A 26,255-nucleotide genomic window follows, 5' to 3' on the forward strand; every position below is an offset into this window, starting at 1 on the left:
GCTGCCATGTCCAGGTCACGATTTGAGAACATCCTGCGCTTCCTGCACTTCAGCGCCAATACAACCTGTCATCTAAGAGGCCACCCTGCTTATGACTGGTTCCACAAAATTCGGCCCCTCGTAGACCACCTGTCATCAAAATTTGCAGATGCTTATACCCCTGAACAGTAATTTTGAGGCATTTGGTTTCTAGAATACTCCTCACGGTTTTGGGCCCCTAAAATGCCAGGGCCGTATAGGAACCCCACAAGTGACCCCATTTTAGAAAGAAGACTCCCCAAGGTATTCCGTTAGTTGTATGATGAGTTCACAGAAGATTTTATTTTTTGTCAAAAGTTAGCAGAAATTGTTTTTTTTTTTTCACAAAGTGTCATGTTCCACTAATTTGTGACAAAAAATAAAATCTTCTATGAACTCACCATACACCTAACGGAATACCTTGGGGTGTCTTCTTTCTAAAATGCGGTCACTTGCGGGGTTCCTATACTGCCCTGGCATTTTAGGGGCCCTAAACCATGAGGAGTAGTCTTGAAACCAAGTGCCTCAAAATGACCTGTGAATAGGACGTTGGGCCCCTTAGCGCACCTAGGCTGCAAAAAAAGTGTCACACGTGGTATTGCTGTACTCAGGAGAAGTAGTATAATGTGTTTTGGGGTGTTTTTTTTACACGTACCCATGCTGGGTGGGAGAAAGATCTCTGTAAATGGACAATTGTGTGTAAAAAAAAAAAATCTTATTGACAGAGATATTTCTCCCAACCAGCATGGATATGTGTAAAAATACACCCCAAAACACATTATACTATTTCTCCTGAGTACGGCGATACTACATGTGTGACACTTTTTTGCAGCCTAGGTGTGCTAAGGGGCCCAAAGTCCTATGAGAACCTTTAGGCTTTACAGGGGTGCTTACAATTTAGCACCCCCCAAAACGCCAGGACAGTAAACACACCCCACAAATGACCCCATTTTAGAAAGTAGACATCCCAAAGTATTCAGAGGGGCATAGTGAGTCCGTGGCAGATTTCATTTTTTTTTTCACAAGTTAGCAGAAATGGAAACTTTTTTTACATTTATTTATTTTTTGTCACAAAGTGTCATTTTCCGCTAACTTGTGACAAAAATAAAATCTTCTATGAACTCACCATGCCTCTTAGTGAATACTTTGGGATGTCTTCTTTCCAAAATGCGGTCATTTGGGAGGTATTTATACTATCCTGGAATTCTAGCACCTCATGAAACCTGACAGGTGCTCAGAAAAGTCAGAGATGCTTCAAAATGGGAAAATTCACTTTTTGCACCATAGTTTGTAACGTTATAACTTTTACCCAAACCAATAAATATACACTAAATGTTTTTTTGTTTTTTTTAATCAAAGACATGTAGCACAATAAATTTGGACAAAAATGTGTACAGAAATTTTACTTTGTTAAGGAAAGGTGTGTGTGTGGGGGGGGGGGAGGCTGCGCGTCCCTAAACACATGCTGCAATTGAATGGTTAATCGCACTGGCATACACCGCCTCTGCCAGACTGAAAAATGCATACCCTGCATCCAAGACAAGTGCTAACATTTATTAAACTAGGAGGTACTTTAGCTTCCAATATGGTTTGCATGCAAAGTATATTATACTAGACACTTGCGCCACGGTGAGGCAGACCTCCGGGCAAGTGACCTAACCTAAATTTAAAACCTCGGGAGCAGCTAAGCAGAAAAGAATGTGTAACTTACATTTGGTAGAACAGCGAGGAGAACGCCAGCGCATACCACTAAGGCTGCATCTGTAATGACCACCAGCTCAGTGTGTAGCACCTATATAGACTTTCTACACACTTCGCATTCAATTCAGATGCAAATCATATGCAAATCTGCTACTACTTATCATGCAAACAGGAAACTCAGGAGGAGGGGCTGGGAGCAGCTAACCTAACAGTTACATAGTTAAAGGGAAGGTCCAAGCAAAAAAAAAAAAATGAGTTTCACTTACCTGGGGCTTCTACCAGCCCCATGCAGCCATCCTGTGCCCTCGTAGTCACTCACTGCTGCTCCAGTCCCCCGCTGGCAGCTTTCTGACCTCGGAGGTCAGGGCCGAATTGCGTACATTTTTACACATTCCCGCTAGTGCAGGAACATTAACACATACATTTTTACGCGTTAGTGGTGCAACACGTAAATTTTTGTTCCTGCACTAGCTGGAATGCGTAAAAATGTATGCAATGTGGCCCTGACCTCCGAGGTCAGAAAGCTGCCAGCGGGGGACTGGAGCAGCAGTAAGTGACTACGAGGGCACAGGATGGCTACATGGGGCTGGTAGAAGCCCCAGGTAAGTGAAACTCATTTTTTTTTTTTGCTTGGACCTTCCCTTTAAGGAAAGGTGGGGGGGAAAGGCTGCGCATCCCTAAACACATGCTGCAATTGAATGGTTAATCGCACAGGCATACACCGCCTCTGCCAGACTGAAAAATGCATGCCCTGCCTAGGGATGCGCAGCCTTCCCCCCCCCCCTTTCCTTAACTTTGTAACTATGTAACTGTTAGGTTAGCTGCTCCCAGCCCCTCCTCCTGAGTTTCCTGTTTGCATGATAAGTAGTAGCAGATTTGCATATGATTTGCATCTGAATTGAATGCGAAGTGTGTAGAAAGTCTACATAGGTGCTACACACTGAGCTGGTGGTCATTTCAGATGCAGCCTTAGTGGTATGCGCTGGCGTTCTCCTCGCATAAATTTTACTTTATTTGACAAATTTTATCACAGAAAGTTAAAAAAATCATTTTTTTGGGACAAAATTCATGTCTTTTTTGATGAATATAATAAAAACTAAGAATCACAGCAGCAATCAAATAGCACCAAAAGAAAGCTGTATTAGGGACAAGAAAAGGAGGTAAAATTCATTTAGGTGGTAGGTTGTATGACCGAGCAATAAACCGTTAAAGCTGCAGTGGTCTGAATGGAAAAAAAGTGTCTGGTCCTTAAGAGGTTTTATGACTGCAGTCCTTAAGTGGTTAATCTTGCTACTTAAAGCAATTAGTTGCAACCAATGAGAAGTACAGTTACGTACAGGAGATGCATGGATACTGCTTGTTCACCCTTGTTACTGCTGTGTAACCTGTTACATATTTCCACCTTCATGTGTGATGCATTGTTGACCTGTCCAACTGCCATTTATTTGCTCATTGCCTTGTAACGGTCTGTACTGTGTATTCTGTATTGTATAGCGCTACAGATGATGGTGGCAGTAATGGAATCTAAAATAATAATAAAATGCTACTATACATCACAAGTATTCATATTCAGGCCAGTGGAACTCTACTTTAACCCTCATATTTCTCTCTCCGTCCAGGTTTAGAGTATCCATCCGACAGCAAATTCCTCAAACACCTGAAAGAATTGAAAGAGTCTGGTGAACCAGATCCAAAAATTCCATTAATACCATCTACGGCAGAAGAAATGGAGAAGATGCTGAAACTCTGTTCCTATGTCCGCTTCAAGATTCCACAGCAAGTAAGCCTTACAGAGGAACTGTCGCAAAAATCTTAAAATTTAAAATACATACAAATCAGAAGTACATTTCTCCCAGAGTAAAATGAGCCATAAATTACTTTTCTCCTATGTTGCTGTCACTTACAGCAGGTAGTAGAAATCTGACAGAACCGACAGGTTTTGGGCTAGTCCATCTCTCTATAGGGGATTCTCAGCATGGCCTCTATTCCCTGAAAATGATTAATACAAAGAGGCTGGCCAGCCTCCCTGCTCGCTGCACACTATTTTGGCAGTTGGACTGAGCAACTGCCATTCACCAAGTGCTTTTAAAAATAAATAAAACCCTGAGAATCCCCTATGAGAAGATGGGCTAGTCCAAAACCTGTCGGTAATGTCAGATTTCAACTACTTACTGTAAGTGACAGCAACATAGGAGAAAAGTAATTTATGGCTCATTTTACTCTGGAAGAAACATACTTCTTATTTGTGTGTGTTTTAAATTTTAAGATTTTCACGACAGTTCCTCTTTACCAACTGCATAGAACTGTGAGCCTGACACCTGGAATGCTTCCTCTTGGCCTTGAGTCCCGAAGCAGGTTATTTGAGTGTCAAAGCTGGGCGCTGTCATAGCAGCAATGCTATGCTGCGCTCCCCTTGTAATGGTAACTCGGGCTCCGGCTGTTGCCAGGCCTCAAATTACATCTCCCACCGAGTAGCGACAACTCAGAGGGGGAATAGTATTTGAGACCGCCAGGGAGTTTAGCGGCAGCAGGGAGAGCCCTGCACCGAACTGCCCGTCGCCTAAATAAGATGTACTCCTTTAAAACTTGCGATTCTAGAGCTGGTTACATGATTAATGCTTAGACACCAGAACAGAAAGTATTATATGCTTGTGTGGGCCGCTGTGCCCAGTGTGAGAACGCTCAGTTGTGTGTCATCCGGTGGCTGGTAGACATGCTGGAATCATGCGGCTCCATAGATCGAGGTCGCCTGCTGCAGCTTATGCAAGGGAAAGCCCATACAAACACGGGATTGGTGTGTGTGTGTGTGTGTGTGTGTGTGTGTTTTGCAAAAAGCCAAAAACCTTCAGGACACAGAATGCCCCAAGCTGGCCATTAATGATATAATTCCCCAGACGATTGGTTGTTTGTGATTGGCATTATGATGGATTGGAAACAGTCATACCCACTATTGACTGAAAACCTGCTATCCGATCTGATTGGTGGATTCGATCTGAAAAATGGATTGATTCCAGTAATCTGACCAAAGTCATCAGATGATCACATATCAAGGAAGGGGCAGAGGGTGGAAGAAGATGGCCAGACCCTATGTAGCTGAGAGGAAGGGGAAGTTGTACTGGTGTTATGGGGGGGGGGGGGGGGGGGCAATTTTTCACACCCCACTGGGTACAATTTCATCTAGAAACTGCTCTGGCTACAAGTCAGTTCTTATTGTTTACTCTCTGTTTGAGATACCGTATGAGTTATACTTTATCAATGGATGTTGTTAAAGAGTAAACCTTTTGGTACTTCCTGCTGTTTTTCCCAGACAGCTGTCCAGTCATTTCAGGTATACTGTATACTGTAATTGTTGACGTTTCTCTCACAAATCTGTCATATAATAATGTCCTCCAGCTCTGACTGAACATCTCTGGCTATGAAGCATATATAATACAGTGTAATCCGAGCTATCTTCAGCCCCTTCTGAAGTCACGGAGCACAGATGGCAGTGGGTAGCAGGGATTGGCAGTGACGTGATGTGTGCAGCTGTGGCCTCCTAGCAAGAGACCCTGTCCTAATAACCAACTCCCTGCTGTATGTGGGTATGATAGAGCCAAGCTGTGACCTGGAAATGTGCACTAATTCATTCATCTGAACTCTTATGCACAGTAGACCCCTATTTCTAAAATGAGGTACCTTCTGAAAATGTAAACTGGAATTATTTATAATCTGCATTACTTGGAAAATACATGTGGGAGAACAACTAACATTGATGGTAGGTGTCCTTTATGTATGATAGAAGCAATGATTGTTTTGGTCTGAATTTATGATGCCAAGAAGGTAGAAAGTGGTTTACAAGGGTCCTTTTATATTGGCGCTGCGGTAGTGGTGCAATTTGGAACAAATAAATAAATGAACATGCGATTTCTAGTGCACTTTCAGAAGTTGCAGGGTAATGCACTGCAGCTTGTGCATTCCTTCTGTGGGACCCAGTGTACTTCCGTCGCATTGCGTCCCACCGCAAACAGTGTGGCATGTCTCATAGATTTTGATGGCCACTATGACTAGGTGCGGCCAGGGAGAGTAACGTGACATGACCTGATGTGGTAAGTGTAAAGGGGCCTAAGGGGGCAAATACATTAAACATTTCTGAGTGGTATATGATCAGTTTTTTAAAGTGGGCAGTGCAATTTCATTGATCTTCTCTAAGCCCTGCGCTGTAAACTACCTCAATAATTCAGCTTTAAGTGAGCAGTGGTGGTTTTTGGTCCTCCTCCGTGCATGGCATGGATTGATATGGCTCTCTGGGATAGGGATTGGACCAGTACTGCGGAATACCCAGACAGCTCATGGTGACTTAGAACCACTAGAAAAATACGAAAGGCAAAAACAGACCAAAAAGCCCTCATTAAAAAGCAATGCTTATGCAATGCAATGTTAGATCAAATCAGCTAAGTAGACAAGTGCAGAAAAAAAGAATGTTGTTGATGGTGTTTTTTGCCATTTATAGGGTGGGAGGTACTATAATAAGAGTGGGCAATATGCCCATTGATCTGCTGTCATGGAGGCATCAGAGAAAGATCCATTTTAGAAGACCACTTACATCCCCTGGGGTACATTCAAAGTAATATTAAATGCAGTCAGATGAAACTGGATGTCAAATATTTGTGTGAAATTAAACCACCAGAGAAAATGTGGTAAATGAGATCAGAGGATGAATAACCGTATCACTGTGCAAAGCGTGTTAGCTGTATGCACTGTCTCTGAGCAGGGATAAGAAGATGTATTGATAAGAAGATGTATTGTATACACTAGAGAAAAGCAGCCAAGATGAGAAATAGATTTTGTTTCAGGGATAAACTTTCAGCAATTACTGAGTGATTCCATGAAAAGCAGAGTAATAACAGCTGAAAGTACCTGCAAAGTGTTCTGTGCAGCCATCACGTAATGGTACTGACCTTTTAAAAATTCTGGTTCCACGGCTATTTCATCCTCCTGTCTGTTATGGACATTTTGCCTCCATGGCTGTTATGTTGATTCTGGACTTACCTGGGGCTTCCCCCAGACCGCCCCCCCCCCCCTTGTGTGCACCTGCCACGCCATTCGCCGGAAGCGTCCTGCGCATGATGACATGACTGGTGCGCACTTGAGGTGCAGGCAAGTCCAGAATGTTTACTGCTCAGGGTCCGTTTAAGAGTGCTTTGCAATACACGCAAAACATTTTGTGAAATTTTGACTTGATATACAAGCAAACAAAGAGTTTTAAATCAGGATGATACCATTTATTGGCTAACTACAAATGAATAAGAATAAACAAGCTTTCGGCCTTGCAGCCTTCGTCAGGTTTATATCCTGTTAGTTTGCAAGCTGGTGGTACAGACAGCTTATATACATGCAACATCAAAAGGAAAAACAGATATTTTTTTCAAGCATAAATACATCATTAAGATGCCTTAATACAAACAGACCATCTAAATGGGGTAAGATAAGGATCCTTGTTTACTTTATTGCTCACAGACCTGGTATTAGGGTTGACCCAGAGGTATCGTAAATTCTTAGTTCACAAGTTCAGCTAGGGTGGCTGAGACAGTTCATATATCATCCATCTCATACCAATATAGAAAGTTGTTGTCCTTATTCAGACCCTTCTGCACAGCTTTGAAACAATTTATAAATTTTGTTTCTGCTATTAATCGGTCATTTGACGTTTTGAAGCCGCCCTTCAGGGCAGTGACACGAAGATCATCCATGCTGTGTCCGTTGGACCGAAAGTGTGTAGCAACTGGGAGTCCAGATTTGGTATCATTAATAGTGTGCCTGTGTCCATTCATACGTTTGCGCAGAGTTTGTCCAGTTTCTCCCACGTACATAACATTGGGGCATTTAGCACACATGATCAGATATACCAGATTGGTGGACCCACAAGAAAATTTACCTTGTATTCTGTACTCCTGTTGTGAACCTGGTATCGTTACCCTGTCAGTGGAGTAAATGTGTCTGCAGGTCCCACATATTTTTTGTCGGCAGGGTGATGTTCCGTTTTGTTGAGGCCTATTCAAAGAGCTCCTGACAATCATCTGTTTTAGATTGTGTGGTTGCCGATATGACAAGAGTGGAGGTTTAGGGAATATCGTTCTCAGTCTGTGATCCTTGTGTAAAATGGGATGAAGTTCCTTAGCAATCCTCCTTAAGATTTCCAGGTGTGGGTTGTAGGTGACAACCAAAGGGACACGTTCCTCTTTCTGGTTTTGCTTATATTTCAGGAGTTCAGTCCTGGGGATGTTGCTGGCTTTCCTGATTTGGGCCTCAGCCATGGGAGGACTGTAACCTTGTTTAATGAAAGTGTTCTTAAGGTGATCCAGGTGCTTGTCTCTGTCCATCCTGTCAGAACAAATCCGGTTGTACCTTATAGCTTGGCTGTAAATTATAGAGTTCTTAATGTGCTTGGGATGAAAACTGTCATATCTTAGGTATGTGGGACGGTCTGTAGGTTTGCGATACACAGAGGTTTGTATGTTGTTACCCCTGATGTATATGGTGGTGTCCAGAAAGTTAATCTCTGTGTGAGAGTAGGTAAGTTTCAATTTGATTGTAGGATGGAAGGCATTGAAGTTCCTGTGGAACTGGAGAAGATCATCCTCACTTGCGGACCAGATGATTAAAATATCATCAATGAAGCGGAAGTAGGCCAAGGGTTTTATGCCACATGCATTGAGGTATTCCTCTTCGATTTTGGCCATGAATAGATTTGCATACTGTGGAGCGAATCGCGAACCCATTGCCACGCCCATCTGCTGTAAATAGAGGTCCTGTCCAAAAGTGAAATAATTATGAGTGAGAATGAATTTGATCAGTCCAGTAATAGGCTTTACAGGTATGCCCTGACCCTGAAGATATTTACGGCAGGCCGCAATACCATCATCATGGGGAATGTTCGTGTACAGGGACTCCACGTCCATCGTGGCCAGTATGGTTCCCTCAGGTACTGGGCCGATGGCTGACAGTTTGTTCAGGAGGTGGGTGGTATCCTGTAAGTAGCTGGGTCTTTTACAGACAAGAGGTTTCAAAATGTTTTCCAGCCACCCTGAGATGTTCTCTGTAAGAGTTCCGCTCCCTGAGATTATGGGCCTGCCAGGGTTTCCCTCTTTGTGGATCTTGGGAAGCATGTAAAAGCAGGCTGTTCTAGGCTCTTCAGGGATAAGGGTCCTTACATGTAGTCTGATGTTTGCAGGCAATCTGTTAACCATCCTATTAAGTGCCATCCTGTAGCCTTTTGTGGGGTCCCCCTGTAATTTGGCATAGTGAGCGGTGTTGGATAATTGTCTTTGTGCCTCCTGGATGTAGTCACTGGTGTTCATTATGACTATGGCACCACCTTTATCCGCTGGTTTAATAATAATGTCCTTATTCTCCTTAAGGGATCTGATGGCCTGTCGCTCCTGTGGTGTTACGTTCTGGGCCAGTGTCTTTCTTTTACTCAGGATCCTGTCAGAGATTCTGCGTCTGAATTTGTTTATGTATTTATCCAGGGCCGGGTTTTTTCCTTCTTTGGGGGTCCATCTTTTTTTCTTTTTTTTCTTTTTAGATCTGGTGCGTTTTGGTCCATTATCCATTGTATCACAGGCTTCCTTATCATGGTAGTGTTCCTTGAGTCGCAGCTTTCTGAAAAATTCCTCCATATCTCCACAGAGTGCAATCCTGTCTATGGGTCTCGCAGGGCAGAATGACAGGCCTTTGGAGAGTACTGACATTTCAGCTTCAGTAGCCTGATAAGAGGAAAGATTCATTACACCTGTGGGTTGCTCTTTTTCTGCTGCTTGTGCATCCAGGCGTCCACTCTTAATTCTAAGTCTCTGAAGTTTTTTCTTTTTGTTGTTAATTAGGAATCTCTGTAGTTTCACATAGAAGGTCTGTAGTTGATCCCATGTATATCCAGTGTGGTTATCATTCAGAGACAGTTTCAGGCTCTGTATCTCATCCTTTGTAATCCTCTTACGGTTATAGCAGACTCTTAAAAGGTTATTCCGTATTCTCTCCGAGCTCCTCCTGCAGATTTCTTCTGCAAACCTGCTATTGTATGTATGCAGGGTGGGATTCTGTATCCTTAGTCCTTGAGGTATAAGTTTTTCCTTTTTGCATGTAGTCAAGAAAAAGATGTCGCTGTCCAGTTGTGCAAGTTTCTTCAGGTCTTTCTTTAGTTCCAGGAAAGTGCGGTACATTGCGGTATCTTCAAGCATAGTAGTAGCAGTAGGGTATTGTACCGTGTTAGCCATCAGTAAAAGCAAGAAGTTTTAAATCAGGATGATACCATTTATTGGCTAACTACAAATGAATAAGAATAAACAAGCTTTCGGCCTTGCAGCCTTCGTCAGGTTTATATCCTGTTAGTTTCTAACAGGATATAAACCTGACGAAGGCTGCAAGGCCGAAAGCTTGTTTATTCTTATTCATTTGTAGTTAGCCAATAAATGGTATCATCCTGATTTAAAACTTCTTGCTTTTACTGATGGCTAACACGGTACAATACCCTACTGCTACTACAAGCAAACAAAGTATACATGTGTCACGTCATCACAACTGAGCCGATAGTTCTTCTCCCTTTGGCGCTTCAGGATTGTACTTAATCTAAGTGTAGAGACAGTGCAAACTCACATTTCCATGACAGCCTCAAAAGTAACTGTAATTAGATAAAGCCACACCGAAAAAAAAGTTAGGGGTGAGCCAACAGACTGCATTGATTCTGTGGTTAAAATTGTAACAGGCTCCTTATTTAGTCTTTATTCCATGTTGCTTCTTTACAGAGCTCCCGCAATGAGCATACTGCTTATCACACTACCCCCATTATATCATGTTGTTTTTATTGCTGGGCTTATTATTGTACTGACCCCCATTTTAGTGCTCCTTATTATAGTGTCCCCTACTATACTGTACCTTACTATGGTGTTTCTCAAGACATGGTACGCTTATCCCCGGGGTACACAAGCCCACTTCTGGGGTTTGACTACTTTGTAATTCTCCCCTCTCCCCCAACAGTGTTAGGTAGGGATGAGCACAGAAGTCAAATTTAAACTGAAGTTCACCGCAGCAGTGAGGGTTAACTCACCCTTGTAGCCATCTCTGTGTGCTGCCCTCCACAATGCATTTCAGATTTCAAGCTGCTTCCTCGTTCACAGCTGAAAACAGAAGGGCAGCACAAAGGAGTGGTGGCAAGGGTTACTTAACCCTCCCTCCAGGGTGTGCATCAGTTTAAATGTCAAAGTTCTATCCCAAAGCATTCGTAACAGCAGCACAAATCGAAATGTTCATCCTTAGTGTTGCCCCTAGGTCTCCCCCTCAAGCTAATAGTGCTCCCCCAGTGCCCCTGCAGAGTATTTAACTGCAGTGCTACCCATGTCTGTGTCCTTCAGTCTCAATCCTTGCCGGCACCTCTTTTCCATGACCAGGCGGCATGTGCGTAACATTCCACTGTCTCATGGAGAAGGGGCGACAGGGCGATGAAGACAGGAGGACACAGCCTGAAAACAATGGTACCAAATAGTTGAGTTTGCTCTCCGCTGCAAATACTCTGCAGGGTCCCGGGTAAGCCCTATCAATTGGTGGGAGACTTGGATGGCCCGTCAGCCAGCTCTGGATGTTTACATTTTGTTAAAGGAAACCAGAGATGGTAATAAATAAAAGATTTATACATACCTGGGGCTTCCTCTAGCCCCATGCGCACGGATCGCTCCCACGCCGCCATCCTCAGTCTTCTCGGTCTTCTGTACCGGGTCCCGTAACTTCAGCCAGTCACGGCCAGTCTGCGCAAGAGAAGAGCGCCCTTTACGGATCTCTCCGGTGGCTGCCAGGAGGAAGCCCCACAAATGTATAAAACTTTTATTTATTATCGTTTCTGGATCTCTATAGTCTGGAATCCGGTGGGTACCTGGCTGGAATTGAATTGCGATGGGGGTACTTGGGTTGTAAAAGTTTTGAAACTACTTTACTATATTACTTTGCTTTATGTTGGTGCTGCCTTCTAATTATACTGCTTGTCATTTTAGTGCCCCTCATTAATGTTCAGTTTGCAATGATTGGCATGAGCTTGCTGGGTATAGTTACACGTACATGGCAGTACGTCGCTCGTCATTTTGGTGCAGGGTGAGCCAAATGACGACTCTCCGTGCTGCTGCACAAATTCCATGCAGCGTTAATTACTATTACTATTCCCCCTCCAAGTTATAGCAACTTGGAGGGAGATGTAATTCAGATTCCGGCAACCACCAGAACCCTGATTTACCTGTACTCAAGGTACGGACTATAGCATTGCTGCTATAGCCACTACATGGTGTGCTATGCGTGTTGAGAAGCTCTGCCTCGATAATTACCTGCTTTAGTTCTGTATTTCTTCTTCATTTGCTGTACACCTGTGTTTGGTTACAGCTTCTTTCATATTTGTTTATCACCACAGCATGATAGCCATGTGTCACAGGACACAACCGTCATACAACCACTGTTCCAGTGGTAAATTATTAGGAAGGCTGGAACTTAGGATGCACACACTTGTGTAAAGCAGAAACAAAGTAACTAAGGAAGTACAGATTAAACTTTATAGCTTCACCATCTGAGCCAACACCCCTCTTGAGCCCTCTTTACTTTCTTGGACCACTTTCTTGGACCACAATCCAAACCCATCCTGCACACCATGCCATACAGGAAATATCCTGCAAAACCTGCTGTTTTGGAGATGTACTTACTCAGTAATTTAGCCATTACAATTTGCTGTTGGAAAGTTGCTCAAATTGTTTCTCTTGCCCATTTGACTGCCTCCCATGCACACCTTTCAAGAATTGACAGTTCACTTGCTGCCTACTATAAACCACCCCTTGACAAGTGCCATTGTGATGAGTTAATCAGTGTTATTTGCTTTACTTATCTATGGGTTTATTGTTATTGGCAATTAGTGAATACATCATTCAGCCTATTTCTGTGCAGAGATGGAATATGTCAACCACTGTATATGCTTATTGATTTCCTCCTAGCCATTACTTTAGAATAAATACTGGGATTTATTATTAGGCCACATTCACACCATGTTAGTAGCATTGAGAAATTATGCACAGCGCCAGAAAACACACTGCCCATACAACTCAATGGCATGTTCACGTCTCTGTGTCACAATGGAATGGGTATAACAAACATGAAAACACAAAAATCTTGTAATCCATTGGAGTGTGAATGTTGTAATAGACGGATTAAACATTGCTTTACATGCACAGTGTAACTGAGGCCTAAAAGTTATTTTATAGTATGCTTAGGGCAGTTTCATTGTCTTACTTCTTGTAGAATTTCCAGGTGAGAGTTTAAAGGGAACTTTAAGTGACATGTGATAGACATGTGTATGTACAGTGCATAGCCACAAATAAATATGCTGTGTTTAAGTTTCTTCTTTCTCTGACTGAAAGAGTTAATATTCAGCTATACAACTCAGGGCCCTTTTCCACCAGCGCGTTTGCGCTGGCTGAATCGGAAAGACGCAAACCGCTAGCGATTTTACAATCGCTACGGTTTGCTTTTTAACATAGGAATCGCGGTAGGTAATTTCCACTACCGCGATTCGTTTTTGACGGGAACGCGAACGCGCGGCGGAGTGATATTTGCCGCGATTTTGCTATGCAGTGCATAGCATAGCAAAATCGCGGCCGCAAACGTCGGTGAATCGCCGGTAATTGCGATTCAGCAATCGCTAGCGTTCAGCGTGAACGCTAGCGACTGCTAGTGGAAAAGGGCCCTGATAGTTTTTCTCCTGATAGGACCCAGTCCGACTACTGATAATGAATCACAGCCATAAAATACATTGCACTAGGAAGCCCAGTTCTCTGCCAGGAAAGGATAGATAAAAAAGGTCAATAGTTCACATATTTGAGCACTCTGAGGCACAAAGACAGACTGTTATGGCCCATACTCACGGGCTACAAATTGTTGCTGCAGCTAGCACACGGGAGCGTGTGCACGACAGATAGGCGTCAGCTCGTCGCCAGGTCCCTCCGCATACACACGGCAGAGGGACCTGGCAACTGATGCGACGGAAGCTGTCGCTGATGTTCCTCCCCCGGCCGGAAGCTCAGGGTATTCCCTGCTGGTTGCTGTCGCTAGTCTGCATACGCACGCGGACTAGCGACAGCTGCGGCAAAGTTGCGCGGCAAGTGTCACCAGGCGATTGACCGCGCCAATCGCCTGGCGACAGCAGTGATGTCTCTTTAAGTATCACTTTAAGGTTCCATTTCAGTAGATTTTTTGTGCTGTGTGTGATTGCAGTGGATTGGTATTTTTAATACTAAATAATTCTTCATGTTTTAATTTCCAGGTTCTCCAAGGACTTGTTGATGTTCGCATTCCTCACAATGAATTTTACAGAACGTGTAAGTTACAGTCAACGTATTTGCTGTCTTGAAATATTTTAAGGCATTGATGTACTTCAGTAGAGAGCTACTTTAATTAGGGTTAGAGGAAAGTTCAGTAAAGCTCACCATAAATACAGCCCTAAAATGTAATTCATTTCTACCGTGGAGATCCTGTATCTTGTTCTATTCAGCCCTATAAAGCTACCGGATCAAAGGAGGAGGTGAGGATGGAACCTCCATCCATCCATGCATGCCAAAAAGCCGTCAGCTGACATACATTTTTTAGTGTACTTTAAAGGATACCCAGTTGGATTATGGAGATCCAGAGCCATCACGTTCATTTTGTTAGGTTAAAGAGCCCAATCGCTTAACGATTGTACAGCGATTGCGATAATAATTCAGTGAAATGAGAATCGCATTGCAATTGCTCCAAAAATGGGGCATGCAGCACGTTAGAGATTTCCACAAATAGCAAGCGTTGCAGTGTGAATTATCCCATAGTGGTACATTGTACACAATGCTTTGTTGATCGCGGGCTATCAGGGAAGTGTTGGAAATCGCCTGCAAAGCTCCCTAGTGTAAATGGGCTCTTAAAGGAAATATCAAGGGATTTAAATAACATGAGATCTACCTACCAGAAGGCTATGTGTCTCTCGCCGCAGCTCCGCTCCTAACCAGTCCGCCGTCGCATGCTCGCACATAAATAGTAGCCGGCGACCTCGCCAGGTTGGTGGCCAGGGCCGGATTTAGGACAAGGCTGCCTAGGCCATGGCCTACGGCACCACAGGAGCAAGGGCACCAAAGCAGCAGGCTAAACTGGTGTAGCATTTGCAAGCTTGTAAATGCTGCAATGCAGGGAGCGAGCGCCTGACCGTGGTACTCTGCTGCTGGCCACCTGTGCAGCAGCCACCTTGCTCTCTGTGCACGGTTGCATTATAGCCAGCGGCTATGGACTTGGGCAGCATTGGAGATGGAAAGGAAGAGGAAGCTTCTGCACTGGAGACGAGGTTATAGGTGCTGCGGTGTGAAGGCGAGCTGGCTACCTATGCTGAAAGGGGGGAGTGGGAAAAGGAGGGATTAAGAGAGTCATCTGGCTACCGATACTGGAGGGAAAGGGGGGAGGGGTCATCTGGCTACCTATACTAGAGGGAAAGGGGATGGATCATCTCTCTACCTTTACTGAAGAGGGGCGGCTGGTGACAGTGGCCTGTGGCGGTAAAGAGTACAAATCCGGCCCTGCTGGTGGCTGCTACTGAGGGGACCCTGGAAGACCGGCTTGGAGCTCAGCTGCGGCGAGGGGCACATAGCCTTCCAGGGGCTGGTGGAAGCCCCAGGTAAGTAGATCTCATGTTATTTAAATCCCCTGATATTTCCTTTAAGGAACCAAAAATTCATATTCTGTAAAAGCAATGCCTGGGCATCTTAGGATTCCTTCTGTCTCCACTGTTGTCTACCATTTGGTGGGATAAAGCCGTATAAAGCAGGTTGATGCTGCCACCCCTGCTTTTTATTGCATGCAATTGCATCTACATTCTAAAATGCGGCGAGCACAGCCAGCCAATCCATAAGGAACTACTGTGGATTTGAGGATAGCCGAACAGCCTGTGTTCCCTTCCAAATACTTCCCACAGGAGACTATTCCTTAGGTGCTGATTTTTCCTTATCTGATCCACATAGCTAATTAGAAGTACGGTAGATAGGGTCTTTTTAGGTATATAGAGGCAGCTGGGGAAGTTTGGTACAGATTACTCAAGCAGAGGATAGCACATAACTTGTTTACTAACATATGCACAAGGTTATAGCCTATACTATATGTAAAAGGTAGCCAGCCTGTATCTTTAAAAGGGCATAAACTAAATGTAAGTGTATTGGCCTAATCAGTGCACAATTTAAATCATTTAAAAAAAAATGAGGAAAAAGTTTTACTTAACCTAGAGCTTCTTCCAGCCCCTCACATCTATCAGGTCCCTTGGCATCATCCTGGTTCTCTCCAGTGTTCTGCTGTCCCCTTCCAAAAAATTGGTGACTGCATATGTGCGTCCTTGGCCATGCGCCTCCTTGATTGTCTCTCATGGATGGACACATTCTGTGCAGTTAAAGTTAAAGCTTTTTTTCGGTACTTACGTATTATCCCATCTGCAGAGTTTGGCAGCTTCTTGTAAAAGTTCTATTTGCTGCCCTACCACGATCTAACCATTTTTGGAAAGCTGAAAGGCCTGGCTTTCCTTTGCACCAGGCCCCGAGTTTGTGTAATGCTTCGTTTCCAAGTTAAAGGGTTTTGAAGGAGGGCTGCCTGGGTCCCCTGCACTTGGCTGCAGAAAGCATGATTACACAAGTACCAGACGAACCCGACATGAATGATAAGCAGCTCACCCAGGAGGTAGTCTTCTTTTTTCGCAGCATGAATCTGTGTTTTCAAAACTGCCCTGGGGGTCTGATTACAGAAGAAGAAGAAGCCCCGCTATGCACCCTCGTCTCCTCTCTCAGAGTGTGATATTGCCTGACGCTGGAGACTCCATTCCACTGTACTCTCTGCACCCAAAAGCAGGGAATTCACCCCTTTCAATCATGGGAACGAAGCATGACAATGACTCAGGACCTGGTGCAAAGGAAAGCCAGGGCTTTCAGCTTTCAAAAAATGGTAAGATCGTGGTAGGGAAGAAACCACAACTATAACAAGAAGCTGCCAAACTCTGCAGATGGGATAATACGTAATTACCCTTTTTTCCCCTGCTTTGAGTATCCCTTAAAGTGGAATTTAAAATAAAATAAACAGAGTTTCACTTACCTGGGGCTTTTGCCAGCCCCTTGCAGCCGTCTTGTCCCACGCCGGTCCTCCGCGATCCTCTATTCTCTTGCCGCCAGCTAGTTTCGGTTTGGTCGACTTGTAAGTCGATGGGCCACTGCGCCTGCGCAGCCCTGCCACGTGTAGCCTTGTTCGCGGTCCCGTCCGCAATAGCGTCCTGTGCCTGCGCAGGACGCTATTGCAGACAGGAACGCGAGCATAGATACGCATGGCCAGAGCTGCACAGATGCAGTGGCCCGCGGGCGAAACCGAAACTAGCTGGTGGCGGGGGAACGGAGGATCGTTGAGGACCAGCGCGGGACAGGACGGCTGCAAGGGGCTGGCAGAAGCCCCAGGTAAGTGAAATTCTTTCCTTTTTTATCTTCAGTTCTGCTTTAAGCACACTTAGTTATAAGTACCAGGGCTGTGGAGTCGGTACAAAAATCTACCGACTCCGACTCCTCAGTTTAGGATTCCACCGACTCCTCGACTCCGACTCCTCTAATTTGCATATTACAATCTTGTTGATTGAAAGTATGTAACATGAAATTCGTCTCTTAACTGCCAACGCTTAGGAATTTTAAAAGACAACTGAAGTGAGAAGGATATGGAGACTGCCATATTTATTTCCTTTAGTCATAGACTAAAACTAGTCCTTGGTAAGAGTACTTGTAAAAGGTACAGACCGGAACAAAGAACATCTATCAGGCTCTAGACAATGTGACTGTGGGTACATGTAAGAGTGATGCGCAGGTACTCTGCAGGGGAATAAGGAGATTCTTCCTCTATTACACACTCTTCATGCACAATCTGAACCAGGTTTATGGGTGATAGACAACACCTCTGTGTTCAATGTGCACAGCATTCTCAGTGGATTCCCTGCAGCTCTGTGGAGAGTGCATATGTATAGTACTACTGTGTAACAAAGTAAACCTGAGACAGATGAAATTCAAGTTTTATACATACCTTGGGCTTCCTCCAGCCTCCTTCAGGCTGATCAGTCCCTCGCTGTCCTCCTCCACCACCTGGATCTTCTGCTATGAGTCCAGGTACTTGAGCCCGTCTGGCGTAGTGCGCATGCACACACTCCGCCGCCGGGAGCGTACTGCACCTGCGCAGCACTATTGTGCAGGTGCAGAACGCTCCTGGCTGTGGAAGCAGCATGCGTCGGGACTGTGCTGACTGGCTGAATTACCAGGACTCATAGCAGAAGATCCAGGTGGTGGAGGTGGACAGCTAGGGACTGATTAACCTGAAGGGGGCTGGAAGAAGCCCCAGGTATGTATAAAACTTTTCTTTTCATCCTTCTCAGGTACCATTTAATTCGTAGTCACCAAACCAAATTTTAACAACATATCAAATTATTTTATTTCATGAGCAAAGAGAGTGCGCGTACATTTGCATAAATCAGAATCAACGCAGAATTATTTCCATCTCATTGACCATCTCTATTAGTGACACGGCTACACATCAGGCTTTATACTTACAGCATAGATGTTATTTAGTATATATGAGATTCCTGTGTACACATCATATATACAGTCACAATCAGATATGTATATCTGACTTTAAAAATACGGGGACTGCTTTATTGAAGCAGCACAAGTAACTCATTTTGATTGGTTTATTTCATTTTTGTGGACTAAGCACAGCTATTACTGTATGTATAAATTATTTATGATGACTATTATCTGAGAAATAGAACATTTTATCATATTTTCTATTTTAATTACACTTTAATTTCATTAGGAATCGGAGTCTGTGCATTTTTTCCCGACTCCGACTCCAGGCACCCAAAATTGCCCCGACTCTGACTCCACGACTCCGACTCCACAGCCCTGATAAGTACACTATCACTTTACCTAGTACATTGTCTAGTTTATGTGAGCCTGGAAGTTCTGATTCTGACCATGCTAATAGGTTAGCAATTGTAAGGAGACAGAATTGCAACTTAGCACACCCCCTCCCAGGATGCACTGTAGTAGGAAGGGCAAGTGGAAGCACATGTCTCATCCCCAACCAGTAGAGAAGAGCAGAAGAGAAGACGGGTGATAGCATAAGTCATTCCGCTTTTTAGTTTAGAAGTCAATAGAGCACTGGGATTGCAGTGTCCACCCTCCTGATGGAGGGTTGGGCTAGGAAGAGGTCTCATGGTAGTAGACAGCACCAAAAATTGTTCTACTTATTTGCTTTACAGATGGTGAGTACATGGAGAGAATTTCTGAAGGGTGACTTCAGTTGTAATTTTGTGAAACTAGTGTATATAGTGTATATTTGTATGAAAATACTGTCGTAACATAAAAATCAAAATGCTGATTGTGTCCCTAAATGTACAGTCTAGAAATATACGGTAAAAGCAGAAAATAACTTGTCAAAGGCCATTCCTGTCACAGACTTATGATGGGTGATGCTTAGTGTGATTATCTGGCAATGGACCATGGCAGTGCTGGTAAGGGCGGCAGCTAACACCCTATCTATTTTCTGCTTAGTATTTTTAGATCTAACAGGAGAGAACTCACGTCATATCCTACATAAAAACATGAAGAATATTATTGCTCCCACACAGATCATCTGGGGAAAACAGGATCAGGTGGGTGTTTTCATGATATACCTGCAATTCTCTGTTAATATTAATAACAATAATGATAATAGACTTATGAGCCAATTTATGGCCCAGTGCACACCAAAACCTCTAGCAGATCCGCAAAACGCTAGAGGTTTTTTAAGCAGATTTTCAGAGCAATTCTAGGCATGTTTAGAGAGGTTTTCTAAAAATGCCTAGCGTTTTTTGGAGCGTTTTTGTGTAGCCGATTTCATATATTGTTACAGTAAAGCTGTTACTGAACAGCTACTGTAACAAAAACGCCTGGAAAACCGCTCTGATCTAGGGTTTTTTCAGAGCGGTTTGAGCTTTTCCTATACTTTACATTGAAGCAGAAACGCATCTGCAAACCGCAAAAATGCTGCAGGAGCCACATTTGCGGTTTGCTAAAAACCTCAAACCGCTGGTGTGCACCATCCCATTGAGATACATTAGCCAAGCGTTTTCACAGGTGGCAGCGGTTTTGAAAACGCTACCAAAAACGCTTGGTGTGCACCAGCCCTATCAAAATGAAAGTCCTCTGTAAAGGTTCATTAAGCATAGAGCAGCAATACTGCCACTGGTGACTACAGATCATTTCCTCCTCACATTTATTTTAGCACATTTTTTTTATTTGTTGCACTTCCTTGCTAATAGTTAGTACTGCTGTAATGTGTATTTATAGCCACTTGTCACAAGGGGGAAGTGTGAGACAATAACAGAGGACTTCTGCTTTAAGTTTCTACACTTTCTGCTAGCAGAGAGACATCAAAGCATTTCAAAAATTTGCATCACAACAAGTTCTGCTGACTGAAGTCTAAAGCAGTGCGCTTATCTCAAACAAGATCATTCCTTTGTCTCTGCTAATGGGTTAGGGCCCGTTTCCACTACACGCAGAGTGGATGCAGAAAAACTGACTCCAATGAATGCCTATAGGAAAATCTGCACCAGAAAAATTGCGTTTAGTGGAAACAAGCCCGTAGGCATTCATTGGAGTCAGTTTTTCTGCATCCAATCTGCGTGTAGTGGAAACAGGCCCTAAATGATCATTGATCAATTGCTCAAGTCAATGGGAACCGTCTTTGAAAAAAAAGTTAGATACTTGCCTAAGGAGAGGGAAGGCTCTGGGTCCTATAGAGCCTTCTTGCTCCTCTCCCAGTGCCCTCGGTGCAGCGCTGTCTCCGGGATCAGTATTTGACTAATTTAGTCAAATACTGCTTGCTCCGCTGCCAAAGGAGGCTTCGGAAAGTCTTCGGGAGCCTGAGTGCTCCTGAAGACGGGCCGCTCCATACTGCGCATGCGCGAGTGCCCTCTCTCGAACACTCGTGCAGTAGAGAGGCATCTGTCTTCAGGAGGATTCGGCTACAGAAGAATTAAGTCCCCTGCGGCGGGGGATTCAAACCTGGGAGCCAGCGCTGCACCAAAGGCACCAGGAGAGGAGAGGGAAGGCTCGTTAGGACCCAGAGCCTTCCCTCTCCATAGGTAAGTATCTGGCTTTTTTTTATAATTGCACGACTCCCAATGACTGATCTGCCATGGGGAATTTCTATACTGTCCTGGGACAACTGCCCACAAAATGGCACAGAACGATAATCTTGCCTGAGGATTACTTAGCGTGTGTACGAGGCTTTTATTAATTAGCCACTCTTATCCATTCTAATAGAATAAACTGCCCTCCTTCCCACTAAATTATCTATTTATAAAAGGGAATGCTAAATTCCCCAGCATTCATGATCATGACATTTCTGGTATTTATTAAGCATGTTCTCTGTTTTTTTGTTGCAACGAAACTTGCACTAATCACATCTGTTGGATTGTACTTCCTTCCTAGTGGGGACCTTTTTAGAAAGTCCTAATAAATGCAGGTTTGCCAATTACCTTTATTACCTCCATCACTAAGGAGGGGTGTAGGCAAATTTTCAGCATTATTTACTTTTCAGGACATCCAGCTACCGTAAATATGGCTTTCTGTTTGACTGCCTCATTTGCTTAGAATCTGGACCATAGTGAGGATTGCTGAAACGGTAGTGAATTACCTTTTTTCTTATTTTTGGGGCGAAATCAAGGAAAACTTGCTCTTTAATGATCTTTTCTGCTTGGAAGAACCTAAATAAATCAGGCTTCATCTGTGCTTTGAACTTTATGACAGGTACTCGATGTCTCTGGGGCAGAAGTCTTGACCAGCGCCATACCTGGCAGCCAAGTGGAGATACTGGAGAACTGCGGTCATTCAGTAGTGATGGAAAGACCGAGAAAAACAGCCAAACTCATGATGGACTTTTTATCCTCCTTGCAGACCACAGAGAACAATAAAAAGCTTGATTAATTGTCAGGAATGCCCGGGACAATTCTGGTCCTCTCTATGTACTGTACTGCTCTGAGATTCTCAGGGGATCTTGTAGAACTCTTAGGAAAGTAGATTAGTTCCTTGTGAACACGAGACCAGGAGTTTAATATATGTGGTGAAGAACATATGCAGATCCGTTCCAGCCCACCAGTGGTATAAGATAATGCATGAGATGGACACTGATGATTTAGGCCTTTTGGGTGTTAATTGTGATTCTGCAGTCAAGATGATGGTCTTCTAACGCTTAAAGTCCACATTTGGCAGCTAAAATCTAATCTGATGCACCAAAGCTGTCATTCAACACTTTAAACCACTATGAATGCAATATTCATTAGATGCAATGAGCTGCTAAAAATGTGTGCTAATGTGGGGTCTCAAGGGCACAAGGCTTTCATTAGTGTTATGCCTTGTCTCGAAATAGAGGAACCAGTGAGGGTTAAGCTGCTGACAGATAGCAGTATTTGCACATCAGTGGGGATGTGCATGATACACTCTCTGAATATTTGTGGTAGGTACTGTGCCTTCAAAGCAGCATTGTGCAGATATTACTGCACACCTGTGGTTTGAGGACTGCATGATATATGTGATCATTTTTTTTCATTTGTACTACACGTACTACACATTAATTATACCACTTTGAGAATCCTTGAGAATGATGAAACTTACACTGTTAGTGTACTTGTAACCAAGTATTTATGAAGTAACATAAAATGAGGCACTGATCAATAATGCAGTAGGTTGCTATTATTGATTTTGTTTCTACTTCAACATACACATTAACTCCTGAGAGTTAAAAAATGAGTCAGTAGCTGCCCTTCGCAATACACTGTAGTTACACATGCCAACATGTCTATTTAGAGATAATTATAAGTGTAATTATCTAAATATTGTAACCCGATTGACCTTCCAATTCAATCATTGTATCAAATTTTATCGAATTGTAAGAAAATAGGTGCCGCAAAATTGCCCCATGATTGATCTTTTGATGTATTTCCATCCAAAATTGGTTGAAAGAGTCAATTGGACATGCTGGAAAATCTCGGTTGGAAGTGCTCCGGTAACAGCGTTCAATATCGTGATGACCAACATACCCGACAGACCCCCAGCTGGTATCCCCCCCAAGTGTAAATGTGTTCCCCCACCCCTTGCACGTGTGCATTGTACCATGAGTGACATCACTACATGTGCCTGGTGCCACGTGGTACAGGTGCTCGCGGTAATGGCAAACACCGGGAGAGGCCAGTAAACATGCCGGCCGGCAGGTTAGACTTTACTGAGCAGGGATTCTGTGGGGGAGGGGTTTGAGGGTGTTGGCAGGCAGTAGGGACAGTCAGTCGGAGACATATGAATCAAATAAAGACCAGCACTTGTTTGTCCTTAGTATAAGCACTGTGTATCAGAATATACTTTACATACTGGGGTTGATATGCCTGTAATTTAAAAGGTAAAACTATTGCAAGTATAATGCATTTTTGATCAGTCCCTCATTGTCAGTTACTTTAAGCACACTTGGTTATATATACCACTTTAAAAAATTAATGTGTTATGGGATAATAATGAAAGCTGCAATTGGACATCTTTCTGAAATTTCCAGTTATGGAAATAGCACTATTATATTCATAATACTTTTTATCTCTGCACTCCTAGAACAAGTATGCAGAAGAAGTAAGAGAGAACACCTGTCTGCATGTTTGTTGCAAATGATAGTTGCTTCATAGTCAGAGGATCAGCGTTACAGGCACAAATATTTTTTTTTTTTGAAGGAAGAATGCAATTGCAACCTTTTATATTGCTTTTGTGTGACAGATTTACTTAAAGGGGAACTGAAGAGAGAGGTATATGGAGGCTGCCATGTTTATTTCCTCTTAACCTCCTTGCCGGTTATCCCGAGCTCAGCTCGGGGTAACCTGCGCAGGAGGATATCTCAGGCCCCGCTGGGCCGATTTGCATATTTTTTTTTTTGTTACAAGCAGCTAGCACTTTGCTAGCTGCTTGTAACTTCCGATCGCCGCCGATCCGCCGCGCCGAGTCGCTCCCCCCCGCCCCAGAGCCCTGCGCTGCCTGGCCAATCAGTGCCAGGCAGCGTTGAGGGGCGGATCGGGATTCCCTATGACGTCCCGACGTCCATGACGTCATCCCGCCCCGTCGCCATGGCGACCGGGGAAGCCCTGCAGGAAATCCCGTTCTCAACGGGATTCCCTGCATACTCTGATCGCCGAAGGCGATCGGAGTGGGTGGTGGGATGCCGCCGCTTAGCGGCTATCATGTAGCGAGCTCTTGGCTCGCTACATGATTTAAAAAAAAAAAATTAAAAAAATGTGCGGCGCTGCCTCCTTGCCGGATTTTTTAGACCGGCAAGGAGGTTAAGCAATACCAGTTGCCTGGCAGCCCTGCTGATCCTCTGCCTCTAATACTATTAGCCATAGCCCCTGAACAAGCATTCAGCAGATCAGGTGTTTTAGACTTTAAAGTCAGATCTGACAAGACTAGCTGCATGCTTGTTTCTGGTGTTATTCAGATACTACTGCAGAGAAATAGACCAGCAGGGCTGCCATCAACTGGTATTGATTAAATGGAAATAAATATGGCAGCCTCCATATACCTCTTACTTCAGTTCCCCTTTAAGGGGTATGCAAACAGGTTAGCACAAGGTACATAAAAAATGGTTGTACTGAGTAGGGATGATCAAGAAAATGCAAATTTATCCTTGCATTCACATTTCCTGAAACGATATGCAGCTTGAAATTTGACCAATCAGAATAACTTTATATTTAATGGTCCACGTTCAGGCTGGGTTCACATAGGACATAGCGTGAAAAAGTAGCATTTTTGGATGGTGCGTCTGCGTTTTGCTATTGGATTTTTACCACGTTTTGGTGCGTTTACGCAGATACGTTTTTCATGAGTTTTGCGTGCGTTTTAGTCATTTGCAGTTAGCTAATTGAAAACGCATATGCATTTTGTGTATGAGTTTTTTTAATTTATGCAAATCACTGGGAAGACAACAGGAAGCGGAAACACATCACAGATATTTACTTTTTAATGAAAATGCAATGCACATGCGTTACCATAGACTTTTATTATGTGCGTTTTGACAGCCAGCCTTCATATTATGCAACACTACCAGCGTCTGCAGAACACTTACTGTAAATCGCAAGTGCAACGCTGGTTCTTCTTCCTCCCATAGACTAACATTGCTTCATAAAATGCAGCGTTTCCCGCTCCACAAGCGTTTCTGCCATGTGTGCACCCGGCCTCAAGCTGCATAATAATTACATGAAATTTGAATGCAAGGTGAAATTATTTGCATCTCATTGATCATCCTGAGTACTGAAGTGATATATGTTAGTCTTAGAACAATAGAAACCAAGCATGTGATGTAAAGAGGTAGAATCAAAGGTTACCTTTGGTGAAAACTGAGTTTTAGAGATGTAGGCTGCACAGCTGATGGTTCATCACAACCTTCTCTAAAGACCTTGGTAGCCCTGACCTCTGATTATATATTTCTCATCTTGAACTGAGAGGGAAGGTTTGCATAGTATAAATACCATTTTGTTTGTGGTGCTGTGCACGGCCCAGTGCCCCCAGGTGTCTCCGCAGGGAGGAAGTGGCAGTTACCCCTTCTGTTGGCCCAAGGAACTCCCCTGATCACGCCCACTTGTACTGCCTCACCACCATACACCCCAACCTCCTCCTCCCCCCCCCCCCGCCCCCCTTTTCTGCTGCTTAATTCCGGAATTAATTACCTGTGTACACAAAAAGAAAACCCACATCATAACTCACTTCAGGTTTCACTTGTTGACTTTTCCATCCCATCAGCTCTCACATTCCACCGCAGTGTGCTCTCATAAACCCCTGCATTTTCCCAGCAATGGCGCTGACCCGGAAATAATTACACAGGTAATTATCAGTTCTTCAGAAGTACTTTAAAGATCTGTACTCTAAAATTCTTACAATAAAAAGCATACCATTCTATTCATTATGTTCTCCTGGGCCCCTTTGTTGTTTCTGTCACTCCCTGCTGAGATCCTGGCTTGTAATTGCCAGTTTTATGCAGTGTTTACAAACAAAAAACATGGCTGCTAACCAGCATGTGACAGGCTCAGAGAAGCTCAGTTCACAGGTATAGGAACTTACAGGATAGAAGAAATAAGGCTGAAAATGTTGTCACAGGGTCTCTTTAAATCCAGTTTCTGTTGCCCAGATTTGTGATACATGTTATTTATGGAGAAGATAAGCAGCCGCTTAGGATACATGCATGGAAAAACGGGTGCTGCGGTAATTTGGGAACCCGTTATAGGCACTAGTAGTATTAGTAGTATAACAGTAAAATTACAGATATTCTGCTACTAGGCTTTATGTAATTACGATAGTAAAATATCATGATATTATTGATTTTAGTATCGTCTAACCCAGGCATGGGCAAACTTGGCCCTCCAGCTGTTAAGGAACTACAAGTCCCAC

General features: G+C 43.7%; 1 protein-coding gene across 1 annotated transcript in view; it reads left to right on the plus strand.

The window, feature by feature from the left end:
- Positions 1 to 25,771, plus strand: part of ABHD6 (abhydrolase domain containing 6, acylglycerol lipase) — a 57,837-nt gene extending 32,066 nt beyond the window's left edge. The window contains exons 5-8 of the mRNA XM_068254941.1: positions 3,339 to 3,499; positions 14,042 to 14,096; positions 19,353 to 19,453; positions 21,594 to 25,771. Coding sequence (XP_068111042.1) covers positions 3,339 to 3,499; positions 14,042 to 14,096; positions 19,353 to 19,453; positions 21,594 to 21,770 — 494 coding nt within the window. The 3' untranslated portion in view covers positions 21,771 to 25,771. The remainder of the gene's footprint in view (positions 1 to 3,338; positions 3,500 to 14,041; positions 14,097 to 19,352; positions 19,454 to 21,593) is intronic.
- Positions 25,772 to 26,255: the final 484 nt, after the last annotated feature.

This window comes from Hyperolius riggenbachi, chromosome 9 (genome assembly GCF_040937935.1).
Source record: "Hyperolius riggenbachi isolate aHypRig1 chromosome 9, aHypRig1.pri, whole genome shotgun sequence".
In the NCBI taxonomy this organism is placed as follows: Eukaryota; Metazoa; Chordata; class Amphibia; order Anura; family Hyperoliidae; genus Hyperolius; species Hyperolius riggenbachi.